Consider the following 17,105-nt stretch of genomic DNA (forward strand, 5'->3'; position numbering starts at 1 on the left):
ATAACTAACTGTGAATCTTGCAAGAATGATCCAAAAACTATCTCTTGGTACTGAAGAGGTCCTGACACACCCTGGGCTCTGGACTGCTATGAGGGTGCAGAGAGTAAGAAAAAGGAACAATTAACAGATGGGACCACATGAAATTAAGGTTTCTTCACAGTTAAAGAAACAGCAGGACCCACGGATACCCACAGAATGGAAGATCTGGAGCTGCTCCTCAGCCAGGGTACTGATCTCTAGAAGTTACAAAAACCCACAGACAGTAAATACTTAATGAAATACAACTGACTATTAAGAAATAGGCTAATGAGGCTGGGCAGTTGGTGGTGCATGCCTTTAATTCTAGCCCTCGGGAGTCAGAAGCAGGTGAATCTCTGTGAGTTCGAGACCAGCATGGTCTACAAGAGCTGGTTCCAGGACAGCCAGAGCGAACAGAACAAAAAGCAAAACACAAAAACAAAAAAGAGAGGCAGCATTCAAAAGAAAAATATGAATGATTAATAACTATTTCCAAAAGGGTTCAGCGTTTAGCATTAACATTACTCTGAGATACCACCTCACCCTTGCCAGAATGGCTCTCTTTAAGAAATTTGAACTGAGGCCAGGCAGGTGACACACACCTTTAATCCTAGCATTCAGTAGGCAATCTCTGTGAGTTCGAGGCTAGCCTGGTCTATTGAGTGAGTTCCAGGACAGTCAGAGCTACACAGAGAAACTCTGTCTCAAATAGAAGAAGAGGAAGAAGAAAAAACTGGTAATATGGATCTAGAAAGATGGCTCAGTGGTTAAGAGCACTGGCTGCTCTTACAGAAGACCCAGGCTTGCTTCCCAGAACCCACATTACAGCTTACACCCATCCTTCACTCCAGTTCCAAGGGATATGAAATCTTCACCTGGCCTCTGTGGGCACAAGACACTCACATGGTACACAGGCAAAACATACATGTATTATTTTTGGAACTTTTATTGTATTTTTAAAATTGTTGTGTGTGGGTGTTTTGACTGCATGTATGCCTGTGCACCATGTGTATGCAGTGCCCTTGGAGGCCAGAAGAGGGCACTGGATCTCCTAGGACTGGAGTTACAGATGGTTGTGAGCCACCATGTGGTTTCTGGGAATTGAACTCAGGACCTTTGGAAAAGGAGGCAGTGCTCTTAACCACTGAGCCATCTCTCCAGCCCCTAAAAACTAAAATCTTAAAAAAAGAAAAAAGAAAAAAGAACTGACAGCAAATGCTGGAGAGGACAGGGAAAGAGAAATAATTCACTGCTTTGGGAGGTGATGAGGCCATGAGGGTGGAGCTGTTGTGAATGGGGCATTTGTGCCCTCACAAACCAAACTCTCACACCCTCCTCCCACCGCAAAAGGTCCTCAAGAACCTGCAACCCAGACACAGGCCTCGCCAGACACCATCTGCACCTCGGCCCTCACCTGTACTCCGCAGCCTCCAGAACTAAGAGAAGCTGCAGTTGTCAAGTTTTGTTCTGGGAGCTGATGGACTCAGACACGCATCTGTGCAAGAGCCACAAAAGCACAGGCCAGTCTAGGGTGAGTCTTCAACTTCCTGGTGTAGTGGCTTGTCCTCAGGAATATTCGAGCCAGAGAAGTCCTTAGCCGTCTGCCACCAGTATGCCTCTTAACCCATGGATTCATCTCCTTGCACACCCCCAAATCAAGAGCTCGCTCTTCAATGAACAGCCCATTGGCCAAACAGACGTCATGTCTCTCTTATCCAGAGGGCTCTACAGGCCGCTGCCTCCCTCCCTCCCGTCCTTCCTCCACTGGTCCTCTTTCTCCTCTATTAACTACTGTTATTTCTCATTACCATTATTATTATTTGGAGATGTTTGGGGACGGACCCCAAGCCTCAGGCAGGCACTCTACCTCTGAACCAACATCCCCACACCTTTCTTCTTTTATTATTTATTGACTTTTTGAGACAGGGTTTCTCTGTGTAGCCTGGCTGTCCTGGAACTCCCTCTGTAGACCGCTGGCCTCAAACTCAGAGATCCGTCTGCCTCTGCCTCCCAAGTGCTGGGATTAAAGGCATGCGCCCCCACCTCCTGGCATCAGCGTGTGTGGCGGTCAGAGGACACCCTCCGTGTCAGTCCTTGCCTTCCACTTTGTTCCCATCCTATGCCAGCCAACTGGCCTACACATATCCAGAAATTTTGTCTCCATCTTTTAGTCCCCCGCTTGGAGCACTGAGATCACAGACATGCATTATCTCATGCTACCAGTTTCTACACACGCTGAGGGTCTGAACTCAGGTCCTCACAATTGTCCGGCAAGTGCTTTACCCACTGAGCCATCTTTCCACCCACCTTTCTTTTTGAGTGCAGCCATGACTGATGAGCTCCAGCCTCCAATGGGCTAGCGACATATTTCATAATAAACATTATGAAAAATCTTCACAATCAAAAAGTTTGCCTACACATGTGGATCTCAGGGTTTGAGGCCAGTCTGGTCTACAGAGTGAGTTTCAGGACAGCCAGGGCTGCACAGAAAACACTGTCTTAAAAAAACAAAACAAACACACACACACAAAGAGTTTGCCTGCTACTGTAGTCTTACAAGTCACCTTACACTGCTTCTAAAGGTTCTTAGTGTGAGACTTGGGACCCGCTGGACCTGAGTCTGAGGGGCTTGAGATCCCAACTGGTACACCCCAGTCACCTCACCATAGTTGAGGTGGGATCAACAGGGCTCACAGAAGTCCCAGCAAAGCCCCCAGATAGAGAGCCCCACCCCCAGCAGTTTGGAAAGTCCTAATGGGCAATGGCTTCAAGGAAGCTCTAAGTCATCTTTCCTGGAATCAGGTGTCACAGTAGGGAGGGAGGGACAATCCCAGAATCCAGCTGTGGCATCTGTTTAACATTTCTAGGCCAGGTACATGCATGTCTAAAACCTACTTCCTAGTCAGTGAAGCTGCCGCCCAACTCTACCTCTCAACACTAAGGAGGTAAAAGTCACACACAGTCCACCTAGCCCTTGTCCCCTCTGTCTTGGTCCTGAAAGTTCCCAGCACAAGACAGAAAGGACAGTCTCCTCGTCTGCTGTCTGTTGCTGTGATAAACACCTGTCAAAAGCAGCTTGTGGAGGAGAGACTTTATTTCCGCTTACAGCTGCCAGTGCATCATTGAGGGAAGCGGGGGCAGGAACTCAAACAGGAGCAGAGGCAGAGGCAGAGGCAGGAACCACAGAGGAAAGCTACTTACTGCTTTGTTCTCCTGGCCTGACAGCTTGATCATCCCAACCCTACCACTCCCTAGCTCTCTACCACCCACCCCCATACCCACATCTCAAAAATCAAACACAAAAACCAGACAAGGCAATGAAAACGTCTTGCCAAACATGGAACTAAATTTTGTTTCTTCTTTTTTCCCCTAGTTTGTTGTTATTGTTGTTGTTGGGTTTTTTTGTTTTGTGGTGTTTTGTTTTGTTGGTTTTTGAGACAGGGTTCTCTGTGTGACAGCCCTGACTGACCGGGAACTAGCTCTGTAGATCAGGCTGGCCTCGAACTCACAGAGATCCGCCTGCCTCTGCCTCCTGAGTGCAGGAATTAAAGGTGTGCACCACCACCCAGCTCTTTATTTTTTATTTTTTAAAGAGAGAAGGCCTTGGGAATGTGGCAATTGGTAGAGCACTTGCCTAGCACACACAGGGTCCTGGGCTCCATCTCCAACACCATATAAACCTGGGGTGGTGGCCCATAGCTACAGTCTCAAAAGTTGAGAGGAAGGCAGGAGGATCAAGATTCAGGGTCATCCTCAGCTACATTGCAAGTTCAAGGCCAGCCTGAGCTACGTAAGAACCTGTCTCAAATAAATACATAATTTATCAATAGACCCAAACTCCTTAGGTCTTCCCCATGCAGGTCCCCAGTAAAAGCACAGTGCACATGTCTCACTAGCCCTAGCTGTTTCCTCTTGCCTCCTCCCATCATCAACTCCCTCGTCAGTGCAGCTGAATTGTGGGAAGCTTGTGTGAGCTTGAGGGTAGAACCAGGTAGTAGGAGAAAAGCCATCCTGTCTTCCCGGTACTGGCACCCCCAGAACCACCTGTACACTGCTCAGAGGCCAGTGGTGATGGGGACCCATTCTCCCATCCCATAGAGACCCTTGCAGCTTGAGTGTGAGCCATGGGCTGTCAGTCATCGGAATCCAGGGATATGGAGCAGTCCCAGGGGCAACCTGAGCGGTCAGAATGATCCAAGAAAGGCCCAAAGTCAGTGTGGGGTCTTGGACAGGTTCTTTGCCATGGGAGGTGATCCCTGTGTCCTGCACCATCTCCATCTCTGGTCCAGTGTTGGGGTCCCCTGGACATCTGCTGCCATCTACTTGGGACGCCTTGGCCTCTTGGCGCTGCCACCCTGGGGCTTGGGGGGATTATTGGGGGGCAGTGGGCTGTGACGCCGACCTCTGCTGTCTGTAGACCCTGCGATGGATGGGAGACTTTAGTTTGTGGTCAGACCAATGAAAGAGAATCCAACACTCACTAGACATTGGGTCTTTAGCCCCATCATGACCACGCGCAGCTCACAGGCCTGGACTCCCCCTACACATATGCGCGTGCGCGCACACACACACCACATATTTGGGACAGGCAGCTGACTTCATCGATACCAGAGTCCTTTTTCAGCTATCATGTGTGACCTCCAAGGCTTTTCCTCCTCACCCTTCAGGCTGAAGTGGCGTACCTGCTCCCTGGTCACTCTGGACTCTGTTTGAAAACATACCTAGCAGCTCTGGCCAAATGCAACAAGGATGGGGGCCTGTGTGGACCCTTCCCTGTCCCTCACACTCAGAGATACAGTATCCGACAGGCTGTCATTGAGAATGCTTGGCTGACCAATCGGCACCTGGGAGAGCCCTTCCTCCAGAGCCCTTTACTCTTTAGTGCAAACAGCAGCATGGGGGAGGGTAAGATGCAGCAGCAGAAAGTGAGGTCAGACAGCAGGAAGGACCTCCCACTTGGCTCCCATCCCTCAAAATTCTGGTAGTCCAACAGCCCAGGGATGTTTGACTTCATCCAATGGCTTGGCTGTCAGGTGGTTCAAGTGTTGACAAGATGGTAGGAAGGATACCAGAGGATGCTTGCCGCCCCCCTGGATTGGATTGGGGTAGCTCGGGCTTCTCCATCTGAGATGAGGATGACATGAACGTGGACACTGATGTGGCCATCCTCGTGGCTGGGGTTCAGTAATGCACAGGACAAGTTAGAGTCATAGGGACGAGGCTGTGACCCTCAGGACTGATGTCTAGACTGACCACTGTCCTGCAGAGTGGGGGCTTCCTGTCCAGGAAGGGCCTTAGCTGGGATCTTAGTTAAGCAATCCACAACAGCCTCTGCTTTGGAGGAATAAGCCAGAGTGAGCAATGGTGCAGGGGTTAAATGGTGCAGGATTTTCACCCTAACACTCATGAGGGAGGAGGATTGTGACTTCCAGGCAGCGTGGACTACACTGTGACTATATACATGGCTGGGGAAGGTGCTATCCTAGATCATAAATTGCGGTTGAAGTTATAGAATGAAATAATGTGTGTGTGTGTAGGTGTGTGTGTGATGTGTTTACATGGCAATAAACATCATCATAGAGATGAGAGTACGCTCCCAGATGCTGTTCCTTGGGCCCCAGGCAGGCTACTGACCCTCAGGGATCCCCCCATCTCTGTCTCCTCAGATCTAGGATTACAAACACACACCACCTCAATGGGCTTTATTGTATGGATGTCAGTGATCTCTCTCTGGTCCTCACACTTGCACAGCAAGCATGCACAGAGTTAACTATGCCCTCAGCCCCAGTGAGAATACTTTTTAAAAGAACCTGGAGGCTCCATATGCAGTGGGTGGGAAGGGAATCACCTGGGTGCCCAGACACTTAATCCCTGGCTCCAGTCCCCTGATGTCACCTCCCCAGGACAGAGATGCTCCCCCGTCAATTCTCCTCATCCTGACCCTTGCCCTGCTCATTTCCACCCATTGACTCCACTGAGCAGGGTTCCTGTTCTAATAGTATCCCACTCCCAACTAGGTCTTCCCCTACAACACTGAAGGTCATCAACCCTCCTCCTCCCAGCTGCATCCGGCCCTCTCCTGCCCACCTCGACCCTTGACCCTCAGCTTCCAGCCATTCACTCTGGACTAGACATCTCATTCAAAGTTAAGGGAAATGTTTGAGAGGGGAGCAAAGTGCTCCATCAGGGATGCCAGGAAACTTTTGCTTGGAAAGCCACCTGGTCCCCACTCTCTCCTCCCAGTCAGCAGAAATGGCTGAGCCAGGGAGACAGAGGGGTCAACTTCCAGTCCAGGCTGTCCACTCACTGCCCAGGTCACCCCCAACCCTCTGTCTTCTGAGAGCATTGCTGTCCTCCAAATAGTTCACAAGCAGCGGAGGCCCGGAGAGCAGAAGGCTATATAGCATGGGACACGAATATCCAAGATATCAGTAGGGTAGAGATGGGGGCACAGGTTTGGAGGTACAGTCACTGACCTCGAATGTCACGTGGCAGGAGGGGAGGCCGGCTTGGGGCTGCGTTGTTCTGCCACATGGCGCTGGGGAAGGTGAAACTGACCTCCGGCACATGAAGCATGTTTTCATCTGAAGGAGACACCAGCAATGGGAAATGTTATCTGGAGGGATGCCCTACAAGACTAGAGGCCAGACTAAGGAGTGGGAAAGAGGTGAGTCTCTCCTTCAGAACCTCAGCTCCACAGAGAATGAAAGATGGGGTGGGGGAGGGGGAACAGGGAAGGGGAGGAAGAGCAGCAGGGAGTGAAGAAGAGAACAAAGAGGAGGGGAAAGAAAAGGAAGAAAATGGTAGATTTGGGGATGTATTTTCCTAAATGGTCTGGGTTGGCTTCACATTCTCAATCCGTCTGAGTCAGTCTTGAAGAGTTGGCAGTCCAGGCATACATCACCTCACCAGCCATCACTTGCTGTGGAGACAAGGTCTCAGTGTGCAGCCCAGGCTGTGTAGGCCTCCTGAGTGTTGGGATCAGATGCGTAGAATATAACTCTTGAAGGACCACCTGGTGCTGTTGTGTTTTGTTGTGTGTGTGTGTGTATGTGTGTGTGGTGTGTGTGGCGGGGGGGGGGTTGTGTGGGTATGGAGATCAGAGGTCAATATTGGATGTCTTTCCTTTATCACTTTGTCTGTTGTTTGTCCAGACTTGGCCTCACTGTGTAGCCCTGGCTGGCCTGAAACTCATTATGCAGTCAAAGCTGGGCTCTGAACTCACAAGGATTTGCTGACCTGTGCCTGGAATTAAAGGCAGGCATGACCCTGCACAGCCTCCTACTTTGGTTTTTTGAGACAGGGTCTCTCACTGAACCTGAAGCTCACTGCTTTGGATAGGAGCTTTGTGTCTCTGCCCCAGGGACTGGGGCTGCAGAGGTGCACTGCAGGGCTGGGCTTTTCGGTGGCTGCGCAAAGCTTTGAAGCATTTTATGGACTAATTGTCTCTGTGATCATAGAAATCCACATCTATAAATAGAACAGTGATGCCTGCAATCCCAGTCCTTGGGAAGGAGGATGACAATCTCAAGACCAGACTGAGCTACATAGCAAAACTTTTCTCAAAATAAATTTTTTTAAAAAATTTCTTTGTCTTTTTTGAGTCAGGGTCTCACATAGCCCAGGCTAGCCTAAAATTCACTACGTAGCCAAGGATGACCTTGAGTTTCCAAATCTCCTGCCTCCACTTCCTAAGTGCTGGGATACAGTCATGCACCATCACACCCATCCATGGTTTTGGGAATGGAACCTGGGGCTCCAGGCTTGTTAGGCAAATACTCAACCAGTTCAAATCCATCCCAACTGTTTATATCTACACAGAAGTAAACTCTGCATCCAGACCTGAACAGATGGACCTAACTTTCCAGGTCACTGGCACATGCACCCAACAGTCAATTTAATCAAACTAAGAAAAACAAAAGCCAAAACTCACACCAAACAGCACGGCCGGCAGGGGACAGATAGCCCACACTGCTCCCTGTCTTTGTCTTGTATGGCTTGAGAAACAGAAAACCTTATTTTTCTTTCTTTGGCTCCATATGTTGTGGAATATTAGTTTAATGATGCAACCATGTGTTGCATTTTTTTAAGTTGCATTTATTTAACTCTGTAAAGCTGTGTTACTTTGTCTAAAACACCTGTTTGTACTCCTAAAGAGCCCAACGGCCAATGGCTAGGCAGAAGAGAGAAATGGGTGGGGCTGCCAGGCAGTGGGAATAAAAAGGAGGAGAAACATGGGCTGGGGGTGGGGTGAGAAGAACAAGGGGCGAGAAAAGAAGAGGGGGACGCCAGGGGCCAGCACCCAGCCACGCAGCCAACTACAGAATAAGAAAGGAAGGAAAGAAAGAAAGAAAGAAAGAAAGAAAGAAGGAAGGGAGGGGGAGGGAGGGAGGGAGAAAGAATAAAGAAAAGTAAAAAGCCTAGAGTCAAAATGTAGTTAAAGAGAAACGGGATAATTTAAGTTTAAAAAAAAAAAAACTGACTAGAAACAGGCCAAGTTAACGCTGGGCATTCATAAGTAAGAATAAATCTCTATATTTATTTAGGAGCTGGTTGGTGGGCCCCCAAAGAGTAAAAACAAAATAAAACTAAGCAAAAACAAACAAACCAACAAACAAAACCCAACTACACCCATACCTGTGTGAAAACTGAGACTGGGTTTCATCTTGGAGGCCACAGGGACAGCAGGGAAAAAGCTCTTCCCTGGCGGCTTTGGTGGCTGGAGGTGTGCAGGGGACAGCCGGCTCTCAGATGGAGGTTCCGTAGAGGGCTGATGTTTCTCCGTTGTCTGCAGTTTGGAAAGGTACATACATAGAAGGAAGGTACAGGGAAGCACAGAGGATGCTGAGGTCATTTTCGGTAAACACCTACTGGGTGCCAAAGTAGCAGAACCAGCCCCAAGGAAATGAGCAAAGGATGGATGAGTCTGACTCCTTCCCTCTCTTTATGGGGGTGAGTGACACGTGAATGGGTAGGCGTCATCCAGTCTGGTCAAGGCCTGGGTGGGACAGTCAGACAGTCCCCAAGTACGAGAACCCTCCTGCCTTCCAAGTGGGAAGCTTGCTTCTTCTCTCCTTTCTCTCTCCCCCTGGTTTCTGCTACTTCCCTTCTTTTATATTGAACAAATCAGCTGATTGTTTGCTTTTTTTTCTTTTCTTTCTTTATTTTAGTGCTTTGGACTAAGGGTCCTAATATGCTGCCCAGGCTGGCCTCCAGCTCTGAATTCTCTAGCCAGTCTTCTAAATGCTGGTGTTAGAAGCCTGCATCACAATGCCCAGTCTTCGTATCAATCTCAACTCAGGGAATACCCTGCCTGTGTCTAGCAGAGGTTTGGGCTTTGGTGTCCAAAGGCAGGATGTAGGTTGGCCAGACCCTCGGTCACTAGTCTATACCAAACACTGGGAGCACAGAAGCAGATGATAGTGGTGGACCCAAGGAACTGATTCTCTCATGCCACTTAGCAGACTTGTTCTCAAGCCAACTGATGACCCTTTCCTTAAATTAAACTACAAGAACCAACTGATGCCATAAGTCCGTGGTCAGCACCTGCCTAGAATCCCCCAGTGAGGGGATGGGGTGTGGCTCAGTGGTAGAGCATCTGCCTAGAATTCCCTCAATGAGGGGCTGGGGTGTGGCTCAGTGGTAGAGCCCCTGCTTAGAATCCCCCAGTGAGGGGCTGGGTGTGGTTCAGAAGTAAAGTTCTTGTTTAATGTGTGCAATGTCCTAGGTTCTATCCCTAGTACCATGGAAGGAAGGAAGGAAGGAAGGAAGGAAGGAAGGAAGGGAGGGAGGGAGGGAGGGAGGGAGGGAGGGAGGGAGGGAGGGAGGGAGGGAGGGAGGGAGGGAGAAGGATATTTAATACTGGGATTGGCACATGGAAGCTCTCAGGTCACGGAGCTGCATTTCTAGGGCTTTAACTGAACAAAACGTTAAGTGGACACTGTGAGTTTGGGTCATGCCATGGGCTCAGACACTGTGAACTGCTGGTGTCAAGGCAGCATACTTTTCTGCTACCTCAAGTGCCGGGATCCCATACATGTGTCACAGTGTGAGTACCCGTCTGCTCTCTCTGCCCTCTTCTTCTCCTGCCCCAGCTTTACCCCAGCAACCAGACAGACATCTACGTACTTGTTGCAGGCTCCAGGTGAATGAGGGTGACCTTTTCCTCCCTGCCTTCCTCTCCAAAGAGCGGTCCCTGCTGGGGCTGGCATGGGGCCACCTCCAGTCTGCAGGGCTGGGGTCCCTGGAGTCTAAGCAGCTGCCCTCTTTGTCATACACTTTGCAGCGACGGCTGGCTGCTATGAGGGCGATGCTCTTGGTGCCCAGGGCCATCTCCTTGAGGGCCTGGACACTCAGAGGGGGGCTGTTCATCTCTCCTGATGGCTGTGGCAGTCTCAGTTCCAAACCAGCTGTGGGCGGCAGTCTAGAGACCAGGCTCTTTACACCTAGAGTATTCGGCTTCTGAGGAAGAAAAGCACAGGTCACCTACAGTCACTATAGAAAGTAATATCATGGGATCCCAGAAGCAGTCCCTTCCCATGCAGTCTAGCTGGGAGGGGGCCTCCCTCTAGCCAGCACCCTGCATACCAACCTCAAGCATGGGAGGCGTCAGCAGGATGCGGAGGGCTGGTGGAGGGAGAAGAGAGTCTTGCTTCCCAAGCCTCCACAATGGAGTGCTTTTTGAGGACCTGTTCCCATCACTGTGGATGAAACAGGAGACACTCTGGAGGCCCTGGGTCCTTTGTCACAGCCTGGGCAGCTAGGATCCAGCCTCTGCTGCTGGTCCAACCCAGAGCACTATAGTCCATGAACTGGGCCAGATGCTGGCCTCAGCTGTGTTGCTGTGGCTATGACCAGGCTGGCTCATACATGCTGGCCACCTAATGTGGGTAGCCAAGAGGTAGCACAGGTTTGCAGTGGATCATGCACTGCCCTCTATAGAAGGCGGAAATACACAGTCACATCAGTCTGGGTTTGTCAAGTTAATCCGGATAGAGACTCATCATGTAAATGAATCTCTAGGCACATCTGTGAAGGGTTATGTAGATCGGGTGAACTGAGGTAGGAAGTCCCACCCTAAATCTTGTGGCTCCATCCCACAGGCTGGGGTCCTGGACTAGATAAAAAGGAAAAAGTGAACTGAGCACCAGCATCCTCTCTCTGCTTCTTAGCTGCAGAAGTCATGTCTTCTCCACCATCATGACGTGTACCCTCCAACGGGCTCGGTAAGAACCCCTGCCTAGAATCCCCCAGTGAGGGACTAGGATCATGGATCAGTGGTAGAGCCCCTGCCTAGAATCCCCCAGTGAGGGACTAGGATCATGGATCAGTGGTAGAGCACCTGCCTGGAGCTCTCCAGGCAAACACTAGGGCCTGGCTAGATTCAGTCCATAGTTCCTGCATGGGGCCGGGGAGGAAAGGCTAGGGCTGTCTCACATAGTACAGCGCTTGCCTTGCATGCACAAAGCCCTGGGCTCCGTCTGCACAAACTGGATATGCCTCGAATCCTAGCTCTGGGGAAGCAGAGGCAAGAGGACTATAAGTTCAAGATCATCCTTGGCCACATAGTGAGCTTAAGGCCTGCCTAGGCTGCATGAGACCCTATCTCAGGACAGGAAAAAAAGGTAAACAAAAAGATATTGAAGTCACCTTTGTGTTCTGTCTCCCTCCCTCTCTGTCCTACCTTAGTAGGTAAGGACACAGCAAGAAGTCAGCCATCTTCCAGCCAGGAAGAGGCCCCTACCAGGTTCTGTCACACCTCTGGGAGGCTAAGCTGGCCGGCTTCCATACTATGAGACAATTCACGTCTCACAATTCATGGTACTTTGTTAAGGCAGCTGCAGTGACAAGTTAATCTTGTCAATTGCTCAGATGTGAACTTTTTTTTTTTTTTTCGAGATAGGGTTTCTCTGTGTAACAGTCCTATCTGTCCTGCAACTCACTTTGTAGACCGGGTTGGCCTTGAACTCATAGAGATCCTCCTGCCTCTGCCTCCCACATGCTAGGGTTAAAGGCATGCGCCCCCACTGCCCAGCCCAGATGTGAACTCTTAAACTTACAAATAGAGTCCATGGGTGTTGAACTTACTGGTGTGAGTTTTCATCGGCTAAGTGGCACTGAACACACTCGGGACAGAAACACCCAGGAATCGGAAAGGCCACTTCCAGCCTCACACTTGTCAAATGCCTCAACTCACCACTGTCCTATGCAGCCGGTACCTCTTGTAATGAGTCTACTCTTCTTTTTTTTTTTTTTTTGTTTTTTTTTTTGGTTTTTTTTTGTTTTGTTTTTAATTTTTTTTTGTAATTTTATTAAATTATAAAAAGTTTCCATTTACGCCCCTCCTCCCGAGTCTACTCTTCTTTAAGTGTGTGTTATATGTGTGCATGGGCACATGTCTGTGCGGATGCATGAGGAGGAAGTATATATGCATGTGTGTTCATACGAAGGACAGAGGACATATCAACTATCATTCTCCAGACTCTGTTCATCTTGCTTTGAAAATGGAGCCTGGAACTCTCCAAGCAGGTGAGGCTGGCTGGGCTAGTGAATGCTAAGGCGGTCGCCTGTCTCCACCTCCTCAACACAGAGATGGTATTTTACATGTGCCATCCTGCCCAGTTATTTTATGTAGGTTCTAGGGATTGAACTCTGTTCGCTGTGCTTGCAAAGTAAACCCTTTCCCCTCTAAGTTATCTCCTCAGCTCCTCCTTTGTTGAAGACAGGCTCAAGAAGAGGCTATGAGACAGGCGCTGGAGGAGAGAACGTGGGCTTGGAGGTGAGCCCAAGAACCACGGCCTCAGCCCCACACAGGACCTGTTGTTAGCTTCACTCCTGCCCACGCTCCGTGCCCACCTGTCTCTCTCTAGGAGCATCTGAGGCAGCTCAAATGTGGCACCCCATGGGAGGTCCTGCCTGTCACCTGGAGGCTCTCCACTGGTCTCCTCAGGCGGTGGGGGTGATACGTTCATAATGGAGCCATCCTGGAAGCAGAGAAGAGTCAGAACATCAGGGACAAAGGAGACAGCGTCACCAAGCCGAAGGTCTCTGACGGGCCATGAGAAAGCTGGTGTACTTCCTCCACCAGGGCTCCAAGGAAGTCATGAGCCAGAGCCTACCAGCCAGGGCTCCTTAACCTGTATCTATCATGGGACAGCGGAAGCACCATCTTCATTCTCAGAAGCTTCCTAGGACAGTCACTCTGCAGACCACAGTATGACAGGGTCCTAGGGACTGGGAGGAGAGAGAATTATTATTCATTAAGTGAAGAATTTTTATTTGGGAAGAAGAGAAGATTCTAGAAGATGGAAATGGCTTCACAATGATGTGGATTTGTTCAGTACCATGGAAGATATGGTGGCATGCACCTTTAATTCCAGCACTCAGAAGGCAGAGCCAGGGAGATCTCTGTGAATTCAAGGCAATTCTGGTCTACAAAGTGAGTCCCAAGACAGCCAGGGCTATTAGTAAGACCTTGTCTCAAATAGACCAAAATAAACAAAATAGTGTAGTACGAATGAAATAGCGTAGAACACTTGCCTAGAATATGCAAGGTCCTGAGTTCACCCCTTAGTATTCCTCCTGTCTTAGTTAGGATTTCTGTTGTTGCAATGAAACACCAGAACCAAAAAGCAAGTCGGGGAGGACAGGGTTTATGTGGCTTACACTTCAGCACCGCTGTTCATCACTGAAGGAAGTCAGGACAGGAACTCAGACAGGGCAGGATCCTGGAGGCAGGAGTGATGCAGAGGCCATGGAGGGCTGCTGCTTACTGCCTTGCTTCCCATGGCTTTCTCAGCCCACCTTCTTTCAGCAGCCCAGAGATGGCACCACCCACCAAGGGCTGGGCCTTCCACTGGTCACTAAATGAGAAAACGTCTTACAGCTGGATCTCATTGAAGCATTTCCTCAGCTGAGGCTTCTTCCTCTGATGACTCCATGTTTGTGTCAAGTTGACACACAAATCCAGCTAGTCCCGTTCCCTCCCAAAAACAATGATAAATTTTATGCACAGTTTCCCATGCCAAAAAAAAAAAAGGAGGGAAAAAAATGAAGGGAAATGGATGCTTTGATTTGTCAACCAGACACAATTTAGAATCCCATGGAAAGAATGCATCAACGAGAGCCTGTCTACATCTACATGGTGGGGGACCGGTAGGCATGCCTGTGGGGAAAGTCTTGACTACACTAATTGATGTGGGAAGATCTAGCCTCAAGTGGGCAACACCATTCCCTGTGTCCTGGAGTGTGAAAAGGAACAACACAAGCATGTATGCATTCCCGCTCTGCTCTTGACTGCAGATGTGGCTAGTTCAAGTTTCTGCCTTGACAGTGAGAGACCACACCTGGAACAGGACCAGCAAATCCTTCCTCCCGTACAGGTGCTTGTATCCGAGCATTTTAGCACAGCAGCAAAGACGAAGCCATAACAGAAGCAGAGAGAGGTGGAGGAGTGAAGGAGATAAAAGAAAGAGAAAGAAAAGAAAAGGGGGACTGGGGTATAGCTTAGTCATTAAAGTGCTTGCCATGAAAGCACAAGGCCCCAAGTGAATCCCAGAACCCATGTAAAAAATAAATGCCAGGCAGCAAAGGGAATGGGGCGATGGCTCGGTGGATAAAGCTTTTGCCATGCAAGCCTGAGGACCTGCGTTTGGATTGCCAGCACCCACATGAATGAAAGGTGAACATGACACTCCATCTATCATCCCAGCACTCAGGAGGCAGAAACAGGAGATGCCTGGAGCACAGGGGTCACATCCATGAAGCTGTCCTCGGGCATTCACACCCCTAATGCACTTGCACACATGTGCAGAAAAAAATAAGCACACATACATTACACACACACACACACACACACACACACAAAGGAAGAACTCTGCAGGTGCAGCTGATGGCTTAACAAGGCTTGTCCATGAGCCTTGAGCGGTCCAGGAGATACGGAGTCCCGGCATCCTCCAGACACTGAGAAATCTTTGGCACATCTGTCACCAGCAGAGGCCAACATGTGGATGACACCAGAGAGAGCAGGGCTAAAGAGGCTCACTGCGGTAAATATGCCAAATGGTCTCCTCCCACTGGTCCACTTAGCCACCCTGGCGAGAACTCCAAAGGCTGCTCCTGCACCCTGGGCATCTGCTTGAAGAAGTTGACGCTAGAGATGCCCAGGTGTGAGTGAGGGGATGCCCTGTGCTGTGAGCGGCTCCCGCATGCTGAGAACCAGCCCAGAGCCCAGTGTGCTGAGCAAAGAGTTTCAGAAAAACCAAAGGCACTTGTGGTCTCTGTGCCAGAAACAGTCCTTTCAGAAGAGCGGCAGGGTTGGGGGTGGGTCAGTGGCAGAGCCACCCTCAAGACTCTGAGTGGCATCCTTAGCATCGAGTCTCTGTCTCTGTCTCTCTCACTCACACACACACACACACTCACAGAAAAAGAGCTACAAGTAGGACTGAGGGCAGGTCAGTGGCCTCTAGTGGCATCCTCAGCGTTCCGAGTTTCTCTGTCTCTTACAACACACACACACACACACACACACACACTCACTCACTCACACTCTCACACTCATGGAGAAAGAGCATCAAGCACCATTTTGACCCAGAAATCAAGGTTAATAAGACACACTCTGTCCCTTGGGCTTGGTGTTCTCTGTCCATGTGTGACCCTTACACTCAACTCATCAAGCTGATCATGAGATGCCAGGCCAGCCCCAAGTAAGGGACATCCTAGGGAACAGTCCAGTAGCCCCAAGTAAGGGCCATCCTGCAGAGCAGCCCAGTAGCACCGTCAAGTGTCAGGCATGGGGGGCAGAGAAGTTAAGGACTCTTCCAGACTGAGGAGATGAAGGAGACACAATGGCTAAAGAAAACACAGATCCCAGGCTGAACTGCAGACTGGGAAAAGACAAAGGCACAAAATCAAATGTGGACTGAGAGGTGGGGGGCAGTGCAGCTGGAGAGTTAGTTCATGGGATAAAAGCACTTGCTGCTCTTACAGAGGACCAAGTCTTGTTCCCAGGACCCATGTCTGGCAGTTCACAAGATCCCTGTAACTACAATGTCCGGGCACATACACACACACACACACACACACACACACACACACACACACACTATAAATCTAAATAACAGCAAAAACCACTAGAGATTAGGTTCATGACAAAGTGCCTGCCTAAATACCCCAGTGGAGTATTTAAGTGGAGGCATGGTTCAGTAGTAGAGTCTCTGCCTAGAATCCCCCAGTGAGGGGCTGGGGTGTGGCTCAGTGGTAGAGCCCCTGCCTAGAATCCCCCAGTGAGGGGCTGGGGTGTGGCTCAGTGGTAGAGCCCCTGCCTAGAATCCCTCAGTGAGGGGCTGGGGTGTGGCTCAGTGGTAGAGCCCCTGCCTAGAATCCCTCAGTGAGGGGCTGGGGTGTGGCTCAGTGGTAGAGCACCTGCCTAGAATCCCCCAGTGAGAGGTTAGGAGCATGGCTCAGTGGTAGAGCCTAGCATTCATAAGGGCTTGGGTTCCATCCCCAGCATCACAAAGCAACAAGAACAACAAATGATCCCTGGTTATTGGGAACCAGTGGAGAGGGACGGAAAACCAGCAGAACATGAGATGTTTCGGCAGGTATTCTGCCTGGTGTGGTCCTACAGTGGTCAATATTTGTTTTACCTGTTGGTGCAAACCCACAGAATTAAAAATAAGGAGTGAACTGGAACATAAACTATGTCACGAGGGGACAACGATAAGTTGATACAGGTCCACTGATGTCAACAAACAGACCCTCTCTGGAGAGGGACTTGATAATGAAGAATTGCAGACTGCCTAGGGGGTTGGTGAGAACTCTAATATGACATGGATCCAGAACAGCTAAACATTAGAGCCAGGTATAGTGACTCACACCTGCAAGCCTAGTACTTGGGAAGCTGAGGCAGGAGGATTGCAAGTTTCAGATCAGCCTGTGTTATGTAACTAGACCCTTTCTAAATAGCTTTTCCCCAAAACACTCTTTAAAAAGAAAAAAAAAAAAAACAACCAAGGCAGGTGGTGTTGGTGCACGCCTTTAATCCTAGCACTGGGGAGGTAGAAGTAGGCAGATCTCTGAGTTCAAGG

The 17,105-nt window shown here is 49.7% G+C and overlaps 1 protein-coding gene across 1 annotated transcript in view; it reads right to left on the reverse strand.

Moving 5' to 3' along the window:
* Window positions 1–383: 383 nt before the first annotated feature.
* The window catches only part of LOC125402249 (kinesin-like protein KIF19), a 52,010-nt gene continuing 35,288 nt past the window's right edge, over window positions 384–17,105 (reverse strand). Inside the window, exons 15-20 of the mRNA XM_087903338.1 lie at window positions 12,874–13,001; window positions 10,610–10,718; window positions 10,147–10,479; window positions 8,656–8,806; window positions 6,495–6,602; window positions 384–4,438 (exon numbers count right to left, since the gene is read on the reverse strand). Coding sequence (XP_087759464.1) covers window positions 4,338–4,438; window positions 6,495–6,602; window positions 8,656–8,806; window positions 10,147–10,479; window positions 10,610–10,718; window positions 12,874–13,001 — 930 coding nt within the window. The 3' untranslated portion in view covers window positions 384–4,337. The remainder of the gene's footprint in view (window positions 4,439–6,494; window positions 6,603–8,655; window positions 8,807–10,146; window positions 10,480–10,609; window positions 10,719–12,873; window positions 13,002–17,105) is intronic.

Source organism: Myodes glareolus, chromosome 2 (assembly GCF_982192425.1).
Source record: "Myodes glareolus chromosome 2, mMyoGla1.1, whole genome shotgun sequence".
NCBI lineage: Eukaryota > Metazoa > Chordata > Mammalia > Rodentia > Cricetidae > Myodes > Myodes glareolus.